Source organism: Sus scrofa, chromosome 2 (genome assembly GCF_000003025.6).
Source record: "Sus scrofa isolate TJ Tabasco breed Duroc chromosome 2, Sscrofa11.1, whole genome shotgun sequence".
Classification (NCBI taxonomy): domain Eukaryota; kingdom Metazoa; phylum Chordata; class Mammalia; order Artiodactyla; family Suidae; genus Sus; species Sus scrofa.
Window position 1 is genome coordinate 42,155,418 of NC_010444.4, and position 11,694 is coordinate 42,167,111.

Below are 11,694 nucleotides of genomic sequence, written 5' to 3' on the forward strand. Positions count from 1 at the left end.
ATAAACAACCTTTATTGATTACATAGATCTGAAAGTTTAGTATCCAAGAAGGTCAAGACTGTGCACTATTTGTCTTTTTATCTATTGCTTTATCCTATTACACAGTGGATTCAAAGAAGCTTATGAAAAAACCATAAAATATGAATGAAAAGTAAAACAATCAGCACCAGCAAGAGTATAAATTATACTAGGAGCTTAAGCCTAAGGAGACAAGGAGAATGAGAATAGCCTGGTGTTACTTCTGTTAAGCTAAAAAGCCATTTCATTGGGCAGGTTGTTGTAGCCATTTTCTTAAAGCTACTTGGAAGCTGCTCGGAGTTTTTAAAAGCTCTGTGTAAACATGGGCTGCTTCATGTTCTTGACATTTCATCTGAACTTTAAAAAAAAAGTCGCCCTTTATTTTTTTCCTTCCAACCTCTACTGACCTCCAGCACACACCCACTTCCTCTGAGCCAAGGTGGTGTCAATAATGAAAGTATTTTATCAAGTGAGGTTGCTATATTTCTGGAAATGGTGTAGCCTGGACGTCAGTGGGGCATTTGAGAACCCGAATGTGGGAGGCTTATTTTGGAAACCCTTTCATTATTATCGCACTCTGGCCCTTGTGAGCAATTCCAGGGACTCACACCCGGATGGGCTTCGTTGATAGGAGTACTGAAAAAAGGAGTGTTGCAGTGGAAGAGGGGGTAGAAAGTCCTTTTCTTACAAGGCAGCGGGATGCCTGATAAACTTCCATCCGCAGCTTCTATTTCCATCCTCTCCTCCAGGACCTCCAGCTTCTGTGTTGCCTTCTGGAGATCTGACATATGGGAGGTCATCTTGAAAGAAGATAGGCTCCTGGAAGTGGGTTCAGGGGATGGGGCTGGGATGCAGGCTTTACTGGACCACAGAGGGCAGGTTGGGCAGGGTGCTTTCAGCCCCAGAACAAGGTGTAGTCTTGCACTGAGATGACGTGCTGCCCTCACTTGTTACCACCAACCAGTTCCATGGCCGGAAGAGCCCTCCTCCTCCATCCTCACAACATACCAGGTGAGGAGTCATGTGGTGGTGAGGTACCTCTGATTACATCTGCAGCCCTGACTTCTCCCCAGACTGCAGATGGCCACAGCTCGCAGCCTTCCGGATGCCTCCACTAGGATGTCTAATAGACACCTCAGACCTAACATGTGCAAAGCTGAGTTCTTGTTTGATTTTAATGCCTCCCCTTTCCTTTGATTTGATCTTCCCTGGGCTTAACCATTTCGGGAAACTGGCATCTCTTCCATTGCTCAATCCCAAAACTTGGGAGTTGGAGTTTTCTTGTGATGCAGTGGATTAGGGATCCAGCCTTGTCACTGCAGCAGTTTGGATTGCTTCTTTGGTGCAGGTTCGATCCCTGGCCTGGGAACATCTGCATGCCGTTGACAAGGCCCCCCCCCCCCCCCCCCCCCGCCGCCGCCGCCGAAAAAAAGAGATCGTACATGTACGGTTCTTAGGACAGTTCTGAGCACATAGTTTAGCAAAAAGGAAATGTTACGTTTTTATTTATTGTCCCCAACCCCCGGCCATCCTCCAAATAGCACCTATAAAAGTCTTTTTCTGAGTTCCCGTCATGGCACAGTGGTTAACAAATCCGACTAGGAACCATGAGGTTTTGGGTTTGATCCCTGGCCTTGCTCAGTGGGTTAACGATCCTGCATTGCCGTGAGCTGTGGTATAGGTCGAAGATGCAGCTCGGATCCTGCGTTGCTGTGGCTGTGGCTGTGGCCAGTGGCTGTAGCTCTGATTTGACCCCTAGGCTGGGAACTTCCATAGGCAGTGGATACAGCTCTAGAAAGCAAACAAACATACATACAAAAACAAACAAACAAAAAACCCAAAAAACCCCACCCACCCCAAACACATATCTAAAACCTCATTCAAAGGCTTGGGTGAGGAGTTCCCATTATGGCTCAGTGGAAACAAATCTGACTAGCATCCATGAGGACAGAGGTTCTATCTCTGGCCTTGCTCAGTGGGTTAAGGATCTGGCATTGCCATGAGTTGTGGTGTAGGTTGCAGACATGGCTCAGATCCTGCATTGCTATGGCTGAAGTATAGGCTAGCAGCTACAGCTTCGATTAGACCCCTAGCCTGGGAACCTCCATATGTCACGGAAGCGGCCCTAAAAAAGACAAAAAAAAAAAAAAAAAAAAAAGTTTTTCGTGCGTCTTCCACGGCACAAAATTTTCTTTTAAACCCATCCACGGCTTCCTACTGCATTTGGAGCAAAATCTAAACTCCCACTAAATATTACATAGCCTCATAAGCTTCATTATCTGACTCCCCAGTTTCCTCTTTTATCGTCATCCCACTGGTCACTGAGTTCTAGCCTCACAGCCCTTCCTTCCCAGGAATGCACTTAGTTTGTTCCCACCTGGTCTCTTACCTAAATTGCTCTTCATTTAAATGCGACATCTTAGGCCTTCCCTGATATCAGATGCTTTCCTGAACCACCATTTCACTCTGTCACATCACTATTTTATTTTCTTCATAGCAGACATCAATTTCTGAAATTATTTATTTACTTGTATGTTATTTGTATTTTCGTCCCTCTGTCTCTTTGGTGTCTACTGTTATTTCCTGTGCTCACAACACCTAACTTATAAAAGGCCCTAATAAATGTTTATCCATAGATTAAATAATGGTCGTTGCTGTTTATTTAGTATCTACTACGCCCTCCACCCTTTGACAATTCTGTTATACCTCCCTCATAACAATATTAAGGGGATATATATTTTTAAACCCATTTTAGAGGTGAGGAAATAGAGTGGCTCAGAGAAGAAAAAACTTATCCAGGGCCACCCAGCTGCAAGTGAGTGAGCCCAGGTTTTTAACTCAGGTCTGTCTGAGTCCATGCAGTTTTTAGGTGGTAACACTAGTGAATTCAGAGATTTCATACCTGGCTTATGCATAGAAGGTGAGACTAGACAGGTATAAAAATTTCAGTATCCTCATCTTTTAAAAAAGTTAACTGTTTTAGGGAGTTCCCCTCATGGTGCAGTGGAAACGAATCCAACTAGAAAGCATGAGGTTGCAGGTTTGATCCCTGGCCTCGCTCAGTGGGTTAATGATCCGGTGTTGCCATGAGCTGTGGTGTAGGTTGCAGATGCGGCTTGGATCTGGTGTTGCCATGACTGCGGCATAGGTCGGCAGCTGTAGCTCCAATTGGACCCCAGCACGGGCATCTCCATGTGCCATGGGAACAGCCCTTAAAAAAAAGGGGGGGGGGAAGATAACTGTTTTAGAGCACTTCCTATGTGCTTAGTGATTCTTTATATTTTCTTTTTTTCTGCCATTCTTCATCACACTTTAGTTTTGTTGTGATTTTGTTGTGAGTTTTGTAAGATGCATCAATTGGATTCATTCAGCATTGATTACAAATTGATTCAAGCCCACTTGGGTGCTGCCTCCTAGATGGTAGTGGGGAGACAGGAGTGTTGGACTCTTCCTGGCCTTTTAGCTTCAGATTTCAGTGTGGGCTCCAGACCGCAAAAAGCCGAATCACCCAGGTTGTTTGCAGATTCTTGGGCTCACTCTAGATTTGTGGTATGAGAGTCTCTGGGGTAGACCCCTGGAATTTGCTTTTTTACAATCAACCAAGGTTATTGAGGGTTCACATTCACAGTATGTTGAGGTTCCTGGGCCAGGGATTGAACCCATGCCACAGCAGTAACAATACTAGGTCCTTGACCTGTTAAGCCACCAGGGAACTCCCCAACTGAGGCTCTTTTGATAAAATGAATGTACGAAGATCACTGGTCACAGATATGTGTTCTAGCTAATTAGGAGTTTTGTAATTTGGTTTAGTCCATGATTTTTAAAAGATTTGTTAAGCTCTATATATACTTACTAATTACTCATTTTAGCAAAAGTCATTTGTGTGGCTTTTTGTTCTGACCATGGAGCAAGTAGGCTTTCTCCTTAATGACTCTTAGTCTTCAAGTCCCCAGTCCAAGTTGGCTACCTTGGTTAGTATGTTCAGTGTTTCCCACGTAGATGAAGCAGGGTGCCTCATGTCTGTCCCTGTGCTGTTGCCTGGCTGTGGGGGTAGGCGGGTAGGAGGCTGGTCTCTTCTCAAGGGGGCTGGATAGTTGTATAAGAGCAGATATTCTCATACAGTTGAGCCCATTAAAATTATGTTTTAAAATCAAGTTCATTCTTATCACTTCCTTTCCAGAAACAGTTCCGGAATAATCAAAATTTCCAGCTCTTGATGTCTGTGCTTTCCTCCCCTCTGTTTACTCTCTAAACAAAGGCCCCATGTTTTAATAGATGCCATAACAGTAAAATTAGATTTATTAGACTCTAGGTGGATTTAAAATGTAACCTAATAGGAGCTCTGTCTGGCTTGGAAATCATGTGCTTTACTTTGAGCAGAGAATGCGGTTGGTTGCTGTGCCTGGTAGAGGATTGAATGATGATTGAATTAAAGAAGCCAAATAACATAAACATCTTTTGCCTTTAGATGCTGCCTTTATGGTAGTTGGCTATAGTGTTTTGAGAAACCTGGGCCTCCAGCTTGGATTTTTTTTTTTCTTTTTCCTTTTAGGACTACACCCACGGCATATGGACATTCCCAGGCTGGAGGTCGAATTGGAGCTATAGCTGCCGGCCTATACCACAGCCATGGCAACATGGGGTCCAAGCTTTGTCTGCAACCTACACCACAGCTCACAGCAACGCTGGATCCCCAACCCACCGAGCAAGGCCAGGGATCGAACCCACATCCTCATGGATGCTAATTGGTTTTATTTCCACTGTGCCACAATGGAAACTCCTCAGCTTGGATTTTTAAACTCACTTCCTTCTGTCCTTGATATAAGAGTTCCTGGAAATTCCCATTTTAGCTCAGTGATTAACGAACCCGACTAGTATCCACGAGGACGTGGGTACGATCCCTGGCCTTGCTCAGTGGGTTAAGGATCCAGTGTTGCTGTGAGCTGTGGTGTAGGTCGCAGACGCAGCTCGGATCCCATGTTGCTCTGGCTGTGGCGTATAGGCCAGCAGGCTACAGCTCTGATTCAACCCTAGCTTGGGAACCTCCATATGCCATGGGGGTGGCCCTAAAAAGACAAAAAAAAAAAAAGAGTTCCTGAGTTTTGCCATAAGAGAAAGTCTTGTTTCCCATTTCACTCCCTCATCAGGTTTGTGAACACTTTTGGTTCTCAGAAAGCTTGAAATGTGATGCAAATTGAAGTTTACCACCCTTGGGACAAAGAACCCACAACTAGTCAACTCCTTCGCCCTCCAAAAGTCCTAGCATATGGTTCCATTAAATAATAACATGCTACATTGAGGTAGTATTTTCTACCTTGTCCTAATGCTTTTATAGCCACCCCTTCAAACAAAAAAAGTAGAGTCTTTACTACTTTTAACAGGGGAAACTGAGGCATAGATAATTCAACCAATTACTGGCTGAGCCCAGTCTGATTCATGGCCTGTGCTTTTTCTGCTGGTTCTTGACAGTGTGCTTGGTGGCACCATCAGGTCTGGGAAAAGCAGGCTGAACAGTTTTTGGTCCTCAGGACCTGGAGGTGTATGTCATATTTGTTTTCAGCTTATTAAGAACCTAGAATGTTTGGTGAGTTTCAGGGTAGGAGATCCATTAGCGGGTGATCATGGCTGCTTCCTTTTGGACCCTTTAGTCTAAGCTTCTAAGCATTATTATAAGCATAGCCCAGGAGGTAAATGTAAAAATAATTTTCTTGCCAGTTTTTCCTACATGGTATCCTAGCGACGATGTACTGTCGTCCTTGGGCGTTGGGGCACCAACTGGGGCAGTATCAGAGCTTGCAGAAAGAAGGGCTGCGAAAGGCATGATCAGAGTCACCCCTTTTAAAGTCAAGACTTAGCTTCTTTTTATCTTTCGGAGGGTTTCTAACCCACTTGTTTTTAAGCAGCATTTCATTTTCTGATTACCAAGGTAATATATGTTTATTTACAGACAACTTGGAAAACACAGAAAATCTGAAGGAAGGAAATAGAATCAACTATAATTCCAATATTGTTAACATTTTGGTAAATATCTTTCAGTAGTCTTTTTTCTTTTTCTTCTGAACTGTCATACAGTGATTAGACAATGTATAAAGTATAAAGGAAAAAAATCTCATAAAGTCAAGATTACCCTAAACCACCATGGACAGTAATTTTTATGCACTCTAACATCTGGAAACTACTGAGCTAGACTCAAGGAAAGAACAGCTGAAAAAGCTAGATGAAATGAAACGTCTGGGGGAAAACTATTCTACCTTTAAGATTACTATCAAATCCCTAATGGTGAGTGGATAGCAGTAGAGAATTGAGCCAGGTTCCTGCCTACCTGCAAGGTTTATTCTATGCTGTTTAAATATTAAGGTTCTGTAACTTTCATATGGGTTAATAGATTTACTAGTGAGGGTGACAAACCATAGTGGCATCATGTTTTGGTCCAAAGGCTAGGTTTTGAATCAACCAGTAAGAAAAATGAACACAGTGTAATTTTATCATAGGTGCTTACCACCACCATCATCCCCCTCCAACCTGTACACACATGCTTGCACACACAGGGATCATTTGTCTTGTAATCTTTGTTTTGTTTTATTCAACAGTAAATATTCTATATATCAGTTTTTTTTTTTTTTTTTTTTTGTCTTTTGCCTTTTTAGGGCCACACCTGTCGCATATGGAGGTTCCCAGGCTAGGGGTCCTGTTGGAGCTGTAGCTGCCAGCCTACGACACAGCCACAGCAATGCAGGATCCAAGCTGTGTCTGTGATTTAAACCACAGCTCATGGCAAGGCAAGATCCTTAACCCACTGATTGAGGCCAGGGATCAAACCCACAACCTCATGGATACTAGTTGGGTTCATTAAACACTGAGCCACAATGGGAACTCCTTTATATATCAGTTTTAAAGTTGCATATATTCAATGGCAAAAATGTACCATGGTTTACTAACCAATCATTTGTTGTTATGAAGATGATGATGTGAACATCCTTGTGGATAAATCTTTGTGTTTATCTATAATGATATCTTGAGGATAAATTCGTAGATCTGGAATCGATGGTTCAAAGGATACATACATTTTTAGGGCTTTTAAATCATATAGCTGATTTGTCCACAGGAACATTATATGCGTCCTTAAAAGTGTCTGTTTCCCAGCATCACTGGAAATTATCATTCAGAACAGTCTTCCACAGCATGCCTTTTGGATGACCCATGGCTTCTGTTCATTGCCTGGCCAATTTATCCTGGAAAGAATAAAAGAAATGAGGCTAGAGATAAGTGCTTATGGTCAGACTCATGTGGGAAGGATGGGGACAGATAACAGGAAAAGGGTGAGCTTGGAGACCATTTTTTTTTTTTTTTTTCTTTTTTGGATGCTCTCCAGCATATGGAATTCTTGGGTCAGGGATCAGATCCGAGCTGTAGTTGGCAGTCTGTGCCACAGCTGAGGCAACACTGGATCCTTAAGCCACTGTTCCAAGCTGGGGATTGAACCTACATCCCAGCATTTCCGAAATGCCACTGATCTTGTTGCGCCACAGCAGGAACTCCTTTAATTTAAAAAAAAAATTTTTTTTGGCCACTCCTGTGGCATGTGGAAGTTTCAGGGCCAGGGAATCCAACCCTCACCAGAGCAGTGAACCAAGCTGACGTGACAATGCTGGATCCTTAACACCACAAGGGAATTCCTGGAGACCATTTCTTTATTCCTACTTCCAAGTTAACGTCAGCAGACATCTTTTAATGCTGTATACTTAAAGGGGCACATACAGTTTTTCCAGTTTTTCTTTCTTCCTTTTATAGCCGCACCTGCTGCATATGGAAGTTTCCCAGCCAGGGGTTGAATGGGAGCTGCGGCTGGGGTCTACACCACAGGTGTAGTAACAATGGATCTGTGTGCAGCATAGGTCACAGATGTAGCTCAGATCTGGCGTTGCTGTGGCTGTGGCGTAGGCCAGGGGCTGTGGCTGGGATTCAGCCCCTAGCCTGGGAACTTACATGTGCCATAGGTATGGCCCTAAGAAGAAAAAACAAAGGAAAAAACCAAAAGGGAATAGGGGAATATGGGTTTGAAAAAAATAAATGTAGAAACACTGTTCTAACCAAAACCTCATTTTATTTGTTTATTTATTTATTTATTTTTTAAGTTTTTTTGTTTGTTTGTTTGTTTGTTTTGCTTTTTAGGGCTGCAAGTGAGGCTTATGGAAGTTCCCAGGGTAGGGGTCCAATCGGAGCTGCAGCTGCCAGCCTACACCACAGCCACAGCAACCGGGATCCAAGCTTTGTCTGCAACCTACACCACAGCTCACGGCAACACCGGATTCTTAACTCATGAGCGAGGCCAGGGATTGAACCCACATCCTCATGAATACTAGTTGGGTTTGTAACCTGCTGAGCCACAGCAGGAACTCCCAAACCCTCATTTTAGGTGGAGAAATTGAAACCAAAGAGTGGAAGGGATTTCTTTAGAGCCACATAGCAAATTGATGATGGAGTTGGAGCTAGAAGTAAAAGCTCCCAACTGCCAGTTTAGAGCTCAGTGATGGGAAAGATAGCCTGGTTCAGGGGGAGAAGAGAAAGCAGACATAAGGGCCTCTTTGAACTCTCTTCCAGGGCCTGTGAACTGCCTCATGCCCCTCCTGGACAAAGGCCCATGTGTCTCCAGCAAGTTCATGTCTGCTTATCTTCACTTTTGAATGGAGGCAATCTTTTTTTTTTTGGACTGTTCCCAGGGCATATAGAAGTTCCCAGGCCAGGGATTAAACCCATGCAGCAGCTGTGATCCTTAACCTACTAGGCCACAAGGGAACTTTCTCCACCTGTGAATGGGAATGAACCTAACCTGTGTCTTTGCCTGAACTTTCCCTCCCCCTGGATAACTTCTCTTCATACTTCAGCTGCTCAAATGTCACTTCCTCAGGGAAGCCTTTCCTGACTGCCAATATTGTTTAGGGTTCCTGGGTGCGTTCTTGTAGCACCTCTTACCTTTAATACACTTGTCACAATTATAATTACCTTTCTTTGTTTTTAATCTCTCCCTCCCTGACTATATACGCTATGACTGTAGAGCTCTATGAGTGCAGGAACGTTGTTTATGTTGCTCCTGGCATATACTAAGCCTTAATAAATGCTTAAATGTTTGACTATTTGGATGGATGTTAATGAGTGAATTAGAAGTGTGTGTGGGCTGCTGGGTGGTGCTGTTTCTGATTGCCTGCAAGAGCTTGCCAGGAGAGCTGTCCCTTATTGCCAAGGGCATTGAGAGAAGAGAAAAAGAAAGGAGACCCAGTTGAGGCTGCAGGTATAGCAACAAGCCAGAGGATAAGGTCAGCTTCTTTGGGTGCCCCATAGCAGCCTCCTGGGTGATGGGGTCAGCAACCACATCCAACCAAGAATTCATTCCTGGCTTGGCAGAATCAGACCTGGCAATTTAGTAGGGGGTGGTTAGAGGGAAGCCTCCTTCAGTCATTCTGGGGAAGAGGATTCAAGGTCAGGACTTCTTGGTGGGGAGAGAACAGCAACCCAGATCACCTGCAACCTGGTCTTCACAGTTGATGGGCGCGCTAGCAGCAAGGGCTGTAGGGTCTGCTGGTGGTTGGCTAGGCGCCAGAGCAGCGCGGCTGTTAGGCTGCAGGTCCTGCCCCCTCCGCGGGTTTCCCTCCCCCTCTTCCGTCTCCCTGCCCACTCCTGCTTGCAGCATCATCTGCAAGGAGAGAAATGTGCGGCTCGGACGCGCGGTCCTGGCGAAGCAGTGGCACCTAGGGCGCGCTCTGGACCGCCGGGGTCTGCCGTCTGGCGCTGCGCCACGTGCTTTGATCCGAGCTGATGTCAAGTGGGTGTGGGCTTTTAGGGAAGGCCGGGCGAGGACAAGGAGGGCGCGAGATGCGCCGCGGGCGTGCTGAGGCCCCAGCGCGCTCCGCAACCCAGCGCTGCTGACCGTGGCCAGTCCCGGCTCCCGGAGTGGCTCATGGAACCGCGGCGCTGCCCGTCCGGGCACGCGTGCCCCACCGCCCTGGGGGGCTTGCGGGGGACGCTGCCGGGAGCCTGCAGGTATGTCCGCACACCGTAACTTTCGGGGGGCTGCGGGTAGTTGGGCCGGCAGGGCGCAATGTGCACGGGCTGTATTTGGGGGTGTTTTTGTGCCTGGGAGCCGGCGTGACGTGAGCTGGTTGGTTCTCGGCCGGCCATCCGCGTGGGAGCCGCAGCTCGCCACTGGAGTTTCAGCGAGAGAATTCATTGAGCCGGCTATTGGCTTTGGGTTACTCATCGGGAAGGGCGCCGAGGGAGCTGCCTTCTTTTGAGAATTGGTTTCCAAGTACAGCCAGCATTCATGGTAACAGGATTATCTCTCAGCGCGGCGTCTCGAAATCGGCTGTTTGGGGGCACCGGTCGTTGGGAGTGCGGGGGAGGGGAAGTGGGCAAAGGCGACCTCGCCACCAGTTCCGCCCCGCGCGTCGGCCCCTCCCCCCACCCTTTCTAGCCGGGGGTCGGCTAAGTGGGAGGTAAGGGGTCAGCCTCTCGCCTTTGACAGATCTGGTTTCAGACACACCTTCCCGGAGGAATGCGGAGGCTTTGTTCCAGGCGCCGGTCCCAGCCCGGAGCCTAGAAGCCTATGGGCATGGGGCCGGGACTCCCGTGTCATTACTCATCTTTTATGGCAACGCCGGCGAGCTCCCGGGTAGGCAAGTTAATTATTAATGTGTTTAGGCTGGAGGGAGGGGATCTGGAAATAAGATTGGTGGGTCGCAGGTTTTTCTTTCCCTTTTTTGGCGTTGGCAGTCAAGGTTTAAGCTCAGGCTATTGCATCCCATTTCCTGAGAAGGATGCTGGCATTCCCCCAGTCACCAGGACCCTGCAGAAGAAAACCGTTTTCGCCTTCTGTGGATTACCCTGAGGGCAGAAAGGGAGAAGCTCTAGGTTTTTATCTACTTTGGAACCCGCCTATCTATACCTTTCCTCCTTTACCATCGGAAACCACCCCTTTTCCTACCACCTGCCCCAGGGCAGCTTCCAGATGAAGCTTCCAGGCCAAGTGTGTGAGACTGAGTTCTCAGCTGGCAGGCAGTCTGAAAAGCATTCTGAAAAGCGCTGCCCTGTCCCGGCCCCAGAGCCTGGAAACCTCGGCAGATTCAACAAGTGCCCTGGGGTGTATTTTCAGGCCCCAGTTCCGTAGTACTCTGGGCTGAGGCAAAAGTGCCTGCCAGGTGGTCACCTGACCTGCCTCTCCCAGTTCCCTCAGCGCCAAGAGGAAGGAGGAGGTCAAGGTAGGGAAGAGCTGAGGGCGGAGTTTGCACTCTCTGGTTTCAGTTTCCCTCCCCAAAGGCTGGGAGAAGGTGGATTCTCAGACTGGTAGTGTCACGAGGTGTGTGCTGTGTGTGCTGTGCTGTGTGCTGTGTGGAAGGGCCCAGCCTTAAATGGAGGGCTGTGGATAGGTCTTGGCTTTAAGGGATTGGGCTAGTAGGAGGCCTGAGATTTTGCGCCAGCTGGGGCCTGAGGAGAGTTGCCGAACTCAGCCCTCCTGGCAGGTGCTGTGCCTTAGAGACTTGGGACACTGCTCTTTCTTTGGCAGATTGGGGTAATGGATTCAGCCTTGTAAACTAAAGTGTTGGCAGATCTGTGATGAGAAGAGCATGTCTTGAAAGTTGGCACTCTTGGGGTGCAACAGGGGGCTGGACTTATGGGGGGGGG

The 11,694-nt window shown here is 46.8% G+C and overlaps 1 protein-coding gene across 19 annotated transcripts in view; it reads left to right on the forward strand.

Moving 5' to 3' along the window:
• PLEKHA7 (pleckstrin homology domain containing A7) overlaps positions 1-11,694 on the forward strand; it is a 229,981-nt gene that overhangs the window by 73,872 nt on the left and 144,415 nt on the right. For 2 of the 19 annotated variants that reach the window (XM_021083289.1, XM_021083294.1), the window contains exon 1: positions 8,346-10,056. The exons of 14 other annotated variants lie outside the window; for them this stretch is intronic. In XM_021083289.1, the coding sequence (XP_020938948.1) occupies positions 9,974-10,056 (83 nt within the window). In that variant the 5' untranslated portion in view covers positions 8,346-9,973. Of the gene's footprint in view, positions 1-8,343; positions 10,057-10,124; positions 10,340-10,370; positions 11,369-11,694 lie in introns of those variants that run through there. 3 more of the 19 variants (XR_002341558.1, XR_002341562.1, XR_002341561.1) reach the window with 3 other exon arrangements.